The sequence below is a fragment of the Gracilinanus agilis genome, chromosome 4 (genome assembly GCF_016433145.1).
Source record: "Gracilinanus agilis isolate LMUSP501 chromosome 4, AgileGrace, whole genome shotgun sequence".
Lineage (NCBI taxonomy): Eukaryota > Metazoa > Chordata > Mammalia > Didelphimorphia > Didelphidae > Gracilinanus > Gracilinanus agilis.
The window spans coordinates 255,983,628-255,997,661 of NC_058133.1; the positions used below are offsets into that span (position 1 = coordinate 255,983,628).

At 45.9% G+C, this 14,034-nt stretch overlaps 2 protein-coding genes across 2 annotated transcripts; one reads left to right on the plus strand and one right to left on the minus strand.

The window, feature by feature from the left end:
* Window positions 1-404: 404 nt before the first annotated feature.
* Window positions 405-8,634, minus strand: GNL1 (G protein nucleolar 1 (putative)). The gene is made up of 13 exons (XM_044673724.1): window positions 8,580-8,634; window positions 8,019-8,351; window positions 7,425-7,590; window positions 6,961-7,097; window positions 6,679-6,830; window positions 6,427-6,498; window positions 5,503-5,710; window positions 5,217-5,312; window positions 4,503-4,697; window positions 3,449-3,627; window positions 3,083-3,245; window positions 1,898-2,038; window positions 405-1,553 (listed from the first exon to the last, which is right to left on the minus strand). The coding sequence occupies exons 2-13, from the start codon at window positions 8,089-8,091 to the stop codon at window positions 1,315-1,317; spliced, it is 1,821 nt and encodes a 606-aa protein (XP_044529659.1). The 5' UTR covers window positions 8,092-8,351; window positions 8,580-8,634; the 3' UTR covers window positions 405-1,314.
* A 108-nt stretch (window positions 8,635-8,742) lies between these two features.
* PRR3 (proline rich 3) lies at window positions 8,743-14,008 on the plus strand. The gene is made up of 4 exons (XM_044673725.1): window positions 8,743-9,407; window positions 11,429-11,491; window positions 11,712-12,026; window positions 12,258-14,008. The coding sequence occupies exons 1-4, from the start codon at window positions 9,335-9,337 to the stop codon at window positions 12,359-12,361; spliced, it is 555 nt and encodes a 184-aa protein (XP_044529660.1). The 5' UTR covers window positions 8,743-9,334; the 3' UTR covers window positions 12,362-14,008.
* The last annotated feature ends 26 nt before the right edge of the window (window positions 14,009-14,034 follow it).

A 14,034-nucleotide genomic window follows, 5' to 3' on the forward strand; every position in this document is an offset into this window, starting at 1 on the left:
GTATAGAGATGGAGGACAAGTGGGAAATGGCTACTAGAACTGGGCATATACCTAGCAGAGAAAGGAAGAGGAGAAATTTGGACTTGGGTAATTTCTGAATATAAGGAGCCATTAACTCTTTACCCAGGAAGTTTAAAGAGTTTGGTACTTCAAGTTCAAGTTCAGGGAGATTAAAAAAATAGTGAAAGGCAAAAACTCTGGTGACTGATGTCAAAGTTCTCTAGAAAAGAACTGGTACCCTGGGAAGCTGACTATGGCCAATTAGGCCTAAGGCCCAGGGCTGGATCCCTCCCGACCCCCACCATCACACCCACACCCACCTCAGGCTCTATCACCCAACCTCAAGTCAAAACTAAGGCAGACAGAAATAGATATATGAGCAGGGGCCCCCTGCCAAAAGATGGCTTTCTTTCCCTTTCTGGCCTCTTTATGTCAGATAGCCATCAAAGATGAGGGTTTACCTATTGGGCTTTCAGAAATATTTTAGCAACAAAATTATTTCCTATTTATTGTCAACTTAAAGCATTTAAAATGTTTGACCTCACAGAGGGGACCATGTCCATTCACCCTCTCACAGTAACACCTAATCATTTTGTACTTTTTAAGATCTGAAAGTACTTTATTTCTGCACTCAGAGAAAGTTCTAAGAAATGTGCAGGAACTGTGGGAGGACAAACTCTTTTTCAATCTTAAAACTTGAGTGACTGAGGATGCAGCATTCTTATTGGTATCTGCCTAGATGGGCTCCTCAGAAGGAATCTAGCCTTCTACTTGAGTTGATCACCTAGGTAGGACACCTCTCTATCTCTGACCTCATCACAGGGACTAGGGAATGGTTTCCTTCACATGGACACATCCTGTGATAGATCTGTTAAGGCTTCTCCTGAACATGTTGTCCCTTCTCCACCTAGAAGAGATCTGGGTTTGGAGGTTTACTGTGTACTACACTGAGGAGCCTGGGATTACACCAGATATAACTGGCAGGAACTGTCCCCCTATGTCTGCTCTTTATTAACAAGACAGTAGGAGAAAAAAGGAGCAAAAGAGAAGGGAATAGGGACTTGGTGTATTAGGCCCTATTTCCAAAGGATTATCATTAACCAGTGCCCCTCAGGGAAGTGGGCTTTGGGTAAAGGTTAGGATGAGACCTCCAACTGCCAGGATAACAATTCGATCTCAGCTTTAGTCCAGATGGGAAGGGGGCTAACAAAGCAGGTTATCTTTATTCACAGTTGGGGACACGGAAAGGGGGTACCCCCAGATCAGTCCAAGAGCAAGGATGTTGGATAGGAAGGAGAAAAAAAGTTTGGAGATTCAGCATTCATCCTCACCCAGTAGGGCAAAGGGGTTTGGCCCTGCCAGGTTTGAAGGCTGGGCAGGGATAGGGGTGTCTTCATCCCCCTCACCCTCCTCATCAGCATCTCGGTCCTCCTCTCCCTCCTCTTCCCCAGAACTGCTCAGCTCTTCTTCCTCATCCTCATCCTCACCAGACAGTCCCACCCTCCCTTGCAACATCACCAGCTCCAAGGTTTCTGGATGAGACTCCCAGGAGGCTAAAGGGAATGGGGAGGAGACAAAAAGAGGATGATGAGGGGTTAGAACTGGAGAGAAAAATGTTTGGATTCTTTAAAAGAAGAAAGGCTATGAATAGAAATATGCCTGAAAGGGGACAGAAGGCAGGAAGGAGGAGAAATTGGGGTGGAGAATAAGGTGCAACATATGAAGTAGACGAGTTTCTGAGGAAAGGAAGACACAGAAAGCCAGATACCTAGGTCCAATAGAGGAGAGAGGCAAAGATTGTCCATTTAGATGCTGTTGGTGAAGGAAGGCTGAGGATTTGGGTGGGAGGTAAACGGGGAGGAACAGATCCTAGGAACTGCAAGTCTGTTCCTTTTACCTCGCTGTTCAGTGTAGCCAGGTGGACGAAGACAAAGGCTGAGCCGTCCATCAGCAGCCAGCCGCAGGAGGCTATTGGCTGCTCTGTACACATCGTTCCTAGCTGCTTTGGCTGTCTTGTAACCACGCTTCTCAGCCCAGGCTACAGGAAAGGTAGAGGGATGGAGAGAGAAGAGGGTATGATTCAGTTAGTTACCCTGTAGCCTCAGAGGCCTTTCCAAAAGGATAAGCCCAGAACAAAAGAGACAAGTAGAGCACACTCAGAAGAACTAATATGATGAAGGGTAATCAAAACCATGCCATATCAGGAACAGTAAAAGGAATTGGGAATATATATACCCCAAATAAGGAATGAGTTAGGGGAGCCGCAAGAGATATCTTTGAAAAAACTGAGGAAATATCCTTTGGAAGATGAACTGAGCTTATCTGTATAGCTCTAGAAAGCAGAACACTTAAAACAAAAGGTGGGATATTTACAGGGGTATATTCAATATCAGGTCAACAGAATTAAACAATTTAAGCTATCCAGCAATGGAACTGACTGGCTTGTGAGGCAATGATTTGTCACTTGAAATGTTTGAGCAGACACTAGGAAACCATGTTTCTGTAGAGATGAATTCATACTTCAGCTAAAGGCTGAACTAGATAACCTCTGAGACCTTCTAAATTCTAGGACTATTATTTAAATTTTCTCTGAAATATTTAAAGTCAGAGAAGTGGTTGGCTGGGAGACACAAAGATGTCATGATGGAGGAGAAAAAGAGGAATCTTAAAGAAGGGGGGATAAGATAGGAGAGTGGACATAGAAACTGGCAAGGGGGTGACAGGAAAGAGGAGATAAGGACTGAGACCAATAGTAAGGAAATGGCAGGAAGAGTATAGGGTTATAGATTTATAGCTAGAAGAGTGCTTACAGGTCAAGTACAATACCTTCATTGAACAGATGATGAAACTGAGTCCAGAAAGATTAAATGATGTGCCTAGGATCATATAGCTACTAAGTGTGTGAGGTGGGATTTGAACCCATTTTTTTCTAACTCCAAGTATAATGCTCTATCTATTTTATCATGCTGCCTCTAAGAGTAGGAAGAAGGAAGGAAGGAAGGAAATGGTTACTGAGTGAGTGAAGAAACAATGAAGGGGAACAGGAATAGCATTATAAGGGTAGGCAGCCTACAGAACCTACCTTCACAGATGTCCCACGCACACCAGGGGGGCTCATGCCCTGAGTCTTCAGCTTCAGGATGCCTCAGCCGAAGCAGCGCCTGGACAGGTATTCGGGAAGCCAGGTATCCCACAGATGTGTAGGGCTCCTGGATCTGAGCAATGGGATAGATCCCAGCCAGGACCTTGGGAAAGACCCAGAGGATTAGTAAGACTTGGCATCTTTTTGAACCTAGGCCCCATCTCTCACTCTTCTCAGGGAATTAGGGACCCAGATCCTTTAGTTCCCAGTTCATACCCTTTCTCCTTTAGCCTTTAACTTCTTCAGTGCCCCAGAAGCAGTTTAGCATACTCCCCTCACAGCACTCTTACCTTCCAATCCCCTTACCTGTAGCTGTCGGGGCAGCAAGGAAGGAAAGATAAGACCAGGGCAGTCACAGAGCCGAACAGTGGGTGTGAGGAAATATGTCTGAAAGTAACGGGTGTGGCCAGGAGTTCTGGAAACGCTCACTACCTTCCGCCCTACAAGCCCATTGATCAAGGATGACTTTCCCACATTAGGAAAACCTGTGGGAAGGAGAGGACCAGTGAGACAATATAGTAGACAATGAGGAAGATAGAGAAAGGTGAGAGACAACCTGTGAAAGTTCCAAAAGAAATTTAATCAGAGAGAGGAAATTATCAAGTCACAGGTCAATCAGAGATAAAGATGAAAAAAATCATGCCAAAGACAGGCCGAGCATCTACCATTCCCAACCCACCCACTAAAATATCCAGAGTAACACAACTGTCTGGTCTTCCTTCTCTAAATAACTATGGTGCATTCTTTGTCCTTTCTGACCTGAACAATCCCTTGGACCCCAAACCACCAATCCCAATAATTTACCTTGTCTTTTCACAATTTCAGAAAATCCTAGATGGCACTTTGAAGGTCGCTCACTTAGTTTAACCCTGCTCATTTTACAGATGAGGAAACAGAGTCCTAAAGAGAGGTGACTTAGCTAAGGTCACAGAACTACCCAATGGGCAAAGCCAGGAATAAAAAAAATGTTCAATGGGGCAGCTAGGTAGCTTAGTTGATTGGGAGCCAGGCCTAGAGATGCAAGTTCCTGGGTTCAAATCTAGTCTCAGACACTTTTTAGTTGAGTGACCCTGGGGAAGTCACTTAACCCCAACTTCTTAGCTCTTACCACTCTTCTGCCTTAGAACCAATACACAGTACTGAGTCCAAGATGGAAGGTAAGGGGTTTTGTTTTGTTTTGAAAGTTGATTCTACTCTATAACTGGGTCTAGCAGTTTTGGTCATACCCAGCACTGCCCCAAGCAAACTGAAATAGACTCTTAGGGACTAGTAAGCCTTCATATTCTGCTATGAAGTCCCTAAATCCTAAAAATTGCCCCTCCTAACAATAATGAAGAACACTGAGTTCCTACTTCCTCACCCACACAGCCAATGGTCACAACTCCATCCTTATATTGCTCCCGGGTTGGGCCAGTTGGTTCCAGAGCTACGTCTGTTTGCTGCTCCACCAGTACTGCTGAACCCTCTTCATCTTCTTCTTCATCCCCTGAGCCAGCCTCCCGGCTTGCTCCAGCTGCATCCCGGTCCATCTTTTCTCTCCAGCTGCTTAAATCCACTACCATAAGAGGAGATAGGGAAATTTTCAGATTTCCCAGGGGGAAAAAAAACAAAACAACTGCATTTATTTGCTTAGCTTTTTTGTCGGGTATAATAAGAAAGGCAGCATAGTATGGTAAACAAAGAAGTGACCTCAGAGTCAGGAAACTCTAGGTTCAGGTCCTGCCTCTGTAACCCAAAGCAAACCACTGAACCTCACATTGCACCAGGCAACACTCTAAGACAAAATGATTTAAAGAACAGTTGCAGATCTGCATTGTTAGAGGGAGGCCCTTCACTAGAAATTCTCTACTAATAAAACCATAGATCCAGTCCAAAAGAAAAAAGAAACCAAAAGGATTTTGCTTGAGGAAAAAAGGTTCCACCTGTCCACATATACCCTGGACAATGGAAGATCTGCCTTCAGTTTTGCCCTTGATTCTCCCACAATTGTCCTAATTGAGGGGCTGACTTCTGGTGGGAGGCAAGCGAAGAACCCCATCCCTCTTCAGGCCTTCCTTCAAATATACACTCAGACCTTTTCCTGCAGTAATGGTCTCACAAGCCCTCAGCAACTGTTCTGGTCCCAGGGCACGAGTCCAGACCCTTCCTTGCTTCCGACGCTTCTTCAAGACTGAGGATAGAAGGAGATAAGTGAAGGGACAATGAAGAGGCCAAATCCTATCCCTTCCTCCTGTTCTATCCCCATCATCCTTGAACTCTTATTTGCTACCTCCATTCCATAAAGCCTCTAGAACCTTGAATCTCCCAGAAGTCTCCATCTGTTCTCCCCTATGTCCTTGTGTTATCCAAATTCGACTCACCAGTCTTTGGGTCCTGTGGGGTTTGGGGGTCTCGAGGGAAAGATGTAAAAAGAACAAGGTGGAGCCGGGGGTAGTGCAGACGAAAGTGATACTTCCAGGCTATGACGAGAGCTGGGGGAGCCAGGTCTACTTTGTTCAGCACTAGTATCAGTGACAGCCCCAGCTCCCCTGTCACATACTCATATAAGGCTGGGGGAAAGTTGATGACCTGTTGGGGAAGGGAGGGGAAGATATGAAGAAGTAGGAATGAGAGTAAGTTATCCAGGAACCTTTAATTCTTCTCTCCTTTAGCTACTAGGAATAGTCCTATAGGCTTCAACTTCTGTATTTGTGAGATAGTAGAGATCCAAATGAGTAAAATAAATCCAATTAACTCAGAGCAAAAGAATAGCTGAGAGAAGGTGTTCTGGGGAAGGTAAGGCTAGTTTCTCAGAGACATCAAGGAGTAAGAAAAAGGCATCTAGGAATATGAAAAGGCCAGGTAAACTGGATAAACAGCAGAGGTAGGGTGAAGAGTAGAATAGTTTTTGTTTCTTGTCAAAAGAGAAACCTACAAATAAGTCCCTACTTTTAAACCAGAAAGAAGTTACAAATGGAGAAGTGCCATTGTTTAATTCGAAGAAGTCTGAAAAATCAAGAGTAGAAGAAAAAGTGTTGGGAAAGTGGGAGAGGATGTGAACAGAGGGTCCCAAACAGTTACTTCTTAGCTGACCCCTTGAGAAGCACCTAAAGTTTTTCCACTCTCCAAAAACTACAAAAAGCAGTTGGACTGGCTGGGAAAGGAGCCATTAAGTAGAAAAAGAATAGATTCTTATCTTGTGGAGGTTGAAGAGAGAATCTTTTCCCTTTCTTGCCTCACCTCCCAACTCTTGCCTTTAATCTCCACCAACCCATTTTCCCATTTGCTTGGCTCTTCTCACTCACTGGATGCCGTATGTCTGTGATGAGGAGGACGATATCAGACATCTCTAGTACTCGCCACAACTGTCGCCAAGTCTAAGAGAAATTAGATGAGGAAAATCTGAGCCTTGTGCTACTAGTCACATATCAGTAACAACTTGTAACCACAAACCAACAAACCCACAAAGGTCCATGTGTCACCTACCCTATTTCCCCTTCTTCTGGGAAAGTCCATTTCCACAAGTGGGTTCATATAATATTCTGCTCTTATCTTACCTCCAGGTTGTGTTCAAAGTAGCTGAGCTGCTCAGAGGTGTAGGATCCATGGATCTTCCCCAGATACTCCTGGAAACTCTTTTCCTCTCTGGTCATCAACTGTTCCCTGGACATCTCATAATTCCAAGGGGGACGACGGGGAAAATCTAGGTCTAGAAAAGCAAAAAGAAAGAAAAATAGAAATGTGAGGGCTCTCAGACCCAGATATCTCATGCCACTCTTTCCCACCTCCCATCTAATCCCTTGAGGATTAGACCAAGGGACCTGTATCTCATTCCTTACTTGAGCCTGGGCGGTAGATGTCCCCAATGTCAAGCTCCAGAGATTTCTCATTAACTGGTTTTAGCACTTGTTCTCGAGCAGCCCTCTTTTTTCGTTCCACCTCTTCCCGGGTCTCTCTTTCAAAGTGTAACCGGTACCTAGGGAAATGTTGACCCATGGTATTCAACTTAGTATACAGTATCTCCAAACCAGTATTTTCCAGATTCCCCTTAAAAATCACAAGCATGTTTTCTCTTTAGGGAACCAAGGTTATTAATTTTCTGCTTGCCTACAAAGTCTCCCTTGTTCTGCATGCCCCAACTCACTTTCAGGATAACTGAGGAATCCAAGGACCTTCCTTAATTTTTTTTTTTACTCCAGTACATTTGAACTTTCTATTTCACATCCTTCCTCCTACACACTCCCCTCCATTACCCTCAGGGCAAGTGAGTGGAAACCCCAAGTGCTAAGTTTTCTACCCTTACCTATTAGGATCATAGCGATGGCCAGAGCCGTGGTGGGTTGGCTGCTGGTTGAGCCGACGGATTTGCTGGGTCACAGATTCTCCATCAGAGGTGTCAGTCTGGTCCTCCCTCCGCTCCCGGCTCCCGCTGCGGCTGTTGGAGCTAGAGCGAAATCCATCCTGCAGCCCTGTGGCCAAGGGACATGACATCACCTGACGCCCAACTCTCATACACAGGCGCAGGCATCTGATTTGTCCAGCTCTCCCCTTCTAAACCAACTTCTATCCCCTACGGGGACCCAAATATTCTGCCTCTCTTCCCTTTATCTCCACACGCCAGAACTCTCTCAGCGCCTCCCAAGGAGGCAATCCCACTCCATGCGGGGGCCGTTCTTCTTCCAATTAAAGAAGTCCTCCTTCAGATGTGGATAGCTCTCTGTCCATTCCCTCCTCTTTCTGATGCGGGAGAGATCAGTGGTTCTTCCTTCTCCTTTCGAAGAGAAACGGCTGACTCGGCCGGCCACCCTCCACCCCGGCTCCAGATGCAGAGTTCAGCCCTCTTTCCAGATGTGCGGGAGACTCAGGCCCCGCCCCCTCCTCTCCCTCCCGCACCTACCTCGCTTCCGCTCGCGCTTGTCCTGCAGCTGTTTCTTCTTCTGCTTCACGCTGAAAGGCTTCTTCCTCGGCATGGCCCGGTCTGGCTCCCGTTGGTCTCCAGCCCTATCGGGGGTCCAGCCGCCGCCGCTTAGCCTCTACCTAAACCCCCCAGGCTGCCCCTGCCGCTTTGGGCCCGGGACCCTTGGGGGCGGGGCTCTGATATGACGTCACTCAGCGGGTCGGACCAAGTCTCGCCTCCTTAAGAAGTCGGGGGGGGGAGAGTGCGTTGTGGGTAGGAGAACACAGGGAGGACCACCGGTGTCCTTTGTGGGGAGGCCTCAGCCACTTCCTTCTGCGTAAAGTACAAGCGTGAGAAGTGAGACCGGGGGAAGTGCAGGGGCGGAGAGACGCGCGACGTGCCAGCCACACACCAGTCCCTCAGGAGTCCTGGGGAGGGATGGGGGCGGTACGGGGGGTGTGGAAGAGGGAGCCGCGCTGAGGCGCCGACCGACAGTACTGACTTCGTCACGGGCGATACCAATTCCCATTCGGAAGAAGGGGGTGAAGAAACCATCCTTACCTTTCGTTCCTGGAGAGAATCTACCCAACTCACCTAGCGGAAGGGCCGGTGGGGTGAGTGGACTCTACCACTTGTGAGGTGAGGAAGAGCATAGGGTTAAACTAAATTGAACTAGAGGAGGAAGAAGGTTGATCATACCTGAAGGAAAGGGGAGGGGAGGGGGAGGGAGGAAAGGGTAATGAAGGACTAGGTTGCCCTGGAGATCCCTTCAGGGAAGGTCAGAGGTCATGCTCGGAAGAGCCGCGAGACTGTGCATCTAGTAAAAGTTAAAAAAAAAAAAAACAACTTAGGTGGAAATAAGCTAATAGAAGTAGAGTTTAAAAGGTTGTAATTGGGGGGCACTGGGGCTTAAATGGGCTAAGGATTCTTTGGGGGGAGGTCAGAGGTCATGAAGTTGGAAGCGGTGGCGTGGGCCGACTGCGGTTACCGAGGTTACCACGCTCCTTGCCTGCTCCTCCTCCTTTCTCCTCCCCCCCCCGAACGTTCTAGGCCGCGGTCCTCCCGACTCTATGATATGCTGAGAAGTGCTGTTTTTCTCTCTCTTTTTTTTCTTTAGGTGGGAGGTGTGTATGTGAGAGGGGGAAGGGGGGATACTCATATTGGAACACTACAAGGAGGAAAGGCACGCGCCTGCGCACTCGCCGCTTCTGGATGGGTCTGTCGGAAGCGGAAATAACTGGATTCTCTCTCCCTCCATATACCGCCCCCTTCTCCCGCCGGCCGCGACTCTCCTCGCTGCAATTTCGCTGGCCGTGATGCCCAAGAGGGGGAAGCAGCGGCCACCGGACCCCGAGGAGAGTGGGGATGAGGAGAGTGGGAGCCCCGCTGGTAAGGGAGAGGTGCATGGACCTGAGGTGGGCCTGGAACAAGGGCACGAGACAAAACTCGCCAAGGCGTGGAGGGAGAAGGCGAGAACTGAACAAGATTAGTGAGGCCCGAAAGGGAAGGAGCCCACGTTGCGTCTTATTGTAGAGTCGCGCGAGGCAAGGCTAGGCAAGAAAGACGGTCTCTTTCCCTCTTTTAAGGGGGGGTAGGGAGAGCTAAAAATGTAAGAGCGCACATGCGCCTACTCCCCCACCCCCGTACTATGGCGCGCCCGGGAAGGGGAGGAAGGGCGGGGGCGGCGGATGCACGTGCTTTGGGGTAATTGAAGAGTTGTGAGTGAGTCTAATACCAGGTTCGTAAAGAGTGAATGTGCTTGCCTCTGACGTAGACAAATAAAAGTGAATGGACTGGGCTGCGCTAGCCGCCACAACCCTTCCCCCATTGTCTGCCCAGATCAAGTATAAAAGAAAGTTTCATAGTTCAGAATTATGGGAACGAGAATATCGAGTAATGAGCATTGTAGGAGGAGTTAAGAGGTTCTCATCCCAGTTGTTGACTCTGCCTGCAAATTTGGGCAAGTTAATTGGCCACATTTCACCTCCTTATGTAGTGTTCTGTGTGGAGGGTGGACTAAATGACCTCAGGCACTTTACATCTATGTAGATATAAAATGTATGAGGGGTGAATGCTAATTAGGGAAGAGTTAACCCTCGCCTCTGCTGGCTCACACCCTACCCTTCCTAGAGGGGGGAAAATCTTTTCTTAGGTTTGCCTCTTGTGTCACTTTGATGCCCCCCTCCCACCTCTTATCTTGTTCGAGGAAATTGTTCAATAACCCTATCAGTTTAAGCACGCTTACCGAAAAGGACTTAACTGTCTGCTATTCTAAGGCCCCACTCACAATCCCAGGCACTGTCTAAACCAAAATCTCTTCCCTAGCTCGTACTCCCCCTTGTGTTTTGTATCCCCAGTGCTGTCACACAAACGGTATTTCATAAATTTTTGTTGATTAATTGATTGCAAGAAGAGATTAATACCGAGTGAGGAAAATACTTTATTTAAATATTTGAAGTCTCCAATTGCGTTTATTGTCAGTCTTAGAATTGAGTTAGCTTTTCCTTTGATTAATGAGATCTGTGCAGTTTGGTATGTTTGGACAAAAATATAGTTTTGTGGGGTTTTTTACAAAGTTCAAAATGTCAATTGTTTATTTCCTTTTTAATGACATATTTATTGGATATTTTTATGCAAAAAAAAAATCTCCAGGTTTAAGTTAATTTTGTCCAAACACACAATTCAGCCTGCCTACCTCTGGTTCCCAGTGACAATAGCGTGAATCAGAGTAACCACTGAGAATAAAGGACAATAAGAATCCTGGAACTGACACCTTTAACCGGGATGATAAATGTTAGCTCCAACTTAGTTCTCCCATCCCTTTGGCCTCTGGCTTCATAAAGGCGGGTGTTAGCTTGGAAAAAGGGTCTCCTTCCACTTTCTTATACTTGAGACCTTCAACTTCTGGGTTAGAGGACAATTACAGGTTTATCCATAGGCCTCTATTTGTTCTGTGGAGGAGCCTTTTTCTCCCATAGTACAGTTTTCCTATTTATTTCCTGGTGGTTTATTTTTCTTGTTATTTTCTAAGATGTCGATAACAGATTATGCTTTTTTTGATTCTTCTGAAGTATGATATATTTTGCTTTGATCTATCAATATGATATTCTGTACGTATTCATAGAAAGTAAGCACCTGAAGTGCAGACTTTTTCATTTAGTCTTTGGTTCCCAAGACAGCACCTTGCCCATAGATAATAGTAGGTCCTTAAGGGCTTGCTGGATTGAAGAGTACTGGGAAAATCAGTCAAGTCTAGTGCTCCCAAAGGTTTCAGTCATTACTCTATGCTATTGAGTCCTGAGATGAAGAGCAAAAAGAATAGAGAATTCATAGAGGTCCTGAGCTTTTGTGTAAACTGGACTTTACTAAGTGTGGTCCCATTTGCTTATCTATCTTTTTCCTGCTCTTAGGTCCACCCAGCCTCTTGGGCCCTCCTCCCATAGCCAATGGAAAGTTTGGTGGCCCTGATCCAGGTGAGTGAAAAGGGTCTCAAAAGCCATAAGCCTAGATTGATTCAAATGAACACATTAAGTGCCTATTACTGGCAAAGCACTCTGAAAGTTCCTATATAGGAAATAGCAGGTCTTGGGGGTTGGGGGAGGTATTGGCATGAAATTCAAGAAGGAAAATTATTTCTGACCAACCTGAGTATTTAGCTGACCAGAAACTATCTTTCTGTTTGTCTCTCTTTAGGCTTCCACAGAAGCCCTCAGGGCTTAAGGGGACCAGTGATTCCACCACTCCTCAGCCTCCCACTCCCTTTTTGGGGAGGATGCCCAATGAGAGGGGGCCCAGGACCTAGGCCTCGACCATACCTACATAGCCGTTGGGCCTATGAGGATCCAGAACCTAGGTGGGGAACAGGCTATGGGGATCATGCCAGGAATGGTCCTCCCAATGGATGGAGAAACCTTGGAGGGGGCAGTAGCCACCATCCGTCTAAGAATATCCCCTGGCCCAAGAATGACCCTCAACTCAAGGATGGAGTCCAGGAAGGTGATAGAACAGGTTAATATCATCATTCCTCATATTTTATTCCTGCCAGTAGTATATACTGTGTCCAGAAGACTATGACTACAAACCCTAGAATGCCCTTCTTCCTTCACTGTGAAGTTACCTCACTATAGCTCTCTTTATGCATATAGCCTTGGGGGATTTCTTAATCCTAGAAGACAAGCAATCCCTGGAGTGTTTTCCTCCTAAAATCTTAAGCTGCCTCTCTCCCACTTGCTTCCACAGATAAATCCAATCGCCCTATCTGCAGACATTTTTCAAAGGGCCACTGCCGCTATGAAGATCTTTGTGCCTTCTACCACCCAGGGGTGAATGGACCTCCATTGTAAAACTGTGCCTTCCACGAGTCAGGCTCCAGTGGACCTTTTCTATCCTGGAAGCCCATTACCCTGTTGTTCTTTGTTGGCTTCTCAAAGGTGTTACTGCCCAATGCCTCCAGCCAAGGAAGGAGCCTGAGCCTGATCCTCTTTCCTCCCTACCTGAGGGTCTAGGAGGATAGGGGGTCGGGGAGAGGGAATGAGGAGAGTGGCAGAAGAGGTTTTTTAAAAAATAATGTTTTATTGATAACTTTTGGTTTTTACACCATTGTCACTTCCCAGTAACACTCTTCCCTCAACCCTGTCTTGTAACAAAGAAAATCACTTACACAAACAAGTCATCAAATGGACCACATCTCACAGTGTATGCAGCATTCCACATCAGTAGTGGTCTGAAAGATTTTCCATTCGTTGATCTGCATCATCTGTGTTTCCTCTATTAGAGGTGTAATGGGGGGAGAGGTTTTGATTTCAATGCTATATTCCTTTACTCTTCTTTCCCCTGATAAGTTGTAATGGAAACCCAATTGGTGCTGTTCACCCACAACTTTTCCCTTTCAAGTATTACTTGTGGTTCTTGTGAGACCTGTGGTTCTTGTGAGCCCCTGGATAGTTTTGAAAAAAGACACTATCTTGACTTTAGTCTTGTCTTTTTAGTGGTGTCCTCCAAGCCCCTTCCTCACCTTCAGCAATAGATCTGAGAAATTCCCTGTAGCAAGATACCTTGTGATTCACCCGATTTCCCCATCTCCCCAAGTCATTCTGAGTGTGAAATAATGGTCCTTTAACTTACTCCTAATTTCCCTTCCCTTCCTCTCCTTTCCCCATATCTTAATTGGATTCTGTGAATCTCCACCCAGTATAGATCTCTGGGCAATGAAATTCCCCTATCTCACTGGTTGGAGTTTAGATGATACTACTGCCTTTACTGTTTTCCTTACCTTTTTCCTGTGTAGGTTTTCTGTGAAAACAGATTTTAAGATGTATGAGTAGAGCCTGGAGAAAGATTAGGGGATGTGGGGAAATGGAGGGACTGGAGCCATGACTGGTTGAAAAGTCTTTGTTTTAGCGCTTTTTTTTTTAAAGTAATAAACTCAAAAGAAACATTTTATTTAATCCTGGTATTCCTGTAGTCTGTATATGAGGAACAGAGAGTATTCTAGTATAAGCTAAAATACACATTCCTCTTTGGCACTTAAAACCTTCTACTCTTGGCTCCAGCTTGTTTTTTAATGTTTTATTTCCCATTGCTTTTTATGCCCTCTTGTGTTTCCTACTCAACTGGCTTATTTGCTGTTGCCCAATACAGGACATTTCATTTCCTGCTTCTAAACCTTACCCTCATTACCTGAAATGTTCATCCACCTCACCATTGCCTCTCAGTATCCCCTAACTCTTAAAGGCTTAGTTCACATGCAACATCCTGCACAAATCTGATCTCCCTAGTTGCTGGACTCCATTCCAATACCTTTGTATATACTTCATATTTACCTATCTATATTCATGTTGTTTGTATCTTTCCCTTTCCCTATAGTAGAATGTAAGCTTAAGGGCAGAGATTTGTTTTTGTTCCAGTGTGTCCCTGTTGCTGAGTACAATGCCTTGCACATAAGCAGGCACTTAATAAATTCTTGAATTGAGTTATATTGAATCGTTGAAGACAAGTCTGGTTCGATCACTTTGTT

Bases quoted from the DNA above. Each gene is read 5' to 3' on its own strand.
- GNL1 (XM_044673724.1), bottom strand. From the start codon at position 8,091: ATGCCGAGGAAGAAGCCTTTCAGCGTGAAGCAGAAGAAGAAACAGCTG. The intron at 6,831-6,960 runs GTAAGGAATGAG...TTGCTTTTCTAG, and splicing joins CATCTACCGCCCAGGCTCAA to ACCTAGATTTTCCCCGTCGT. The intron at 5,313-5,502 runs GTGAGTCGAATT...TTCTATCCTCAG, and splicing joins CCCACAGGACCCAAAGACTG to TCTTGAAGAAGCGTCGGAAG.
- PRR3 (XM_044673725.1), top strand. From the start codon at position 9,335: ATGCCCAAGAGGGGGAAGCAGCGGCCACCGGACCCCGAGGAGAGTGGG. The intron at 9,408-11,428 runs GTAAGGGAGAGG...TCCTGCTCTTAG, and splicing joins GGAGAGTGGGAGCCCCGCTG to GTCCACCCAGCCTCTTGGGC. The intron at 11,492-11,711 runs GTGAGTGAAAAG...GTCTCTCTTTAG, and splicing joins GTTTGGTGGCCCTGATCCAG to GCTTCCACAGAAGCCCTCAG.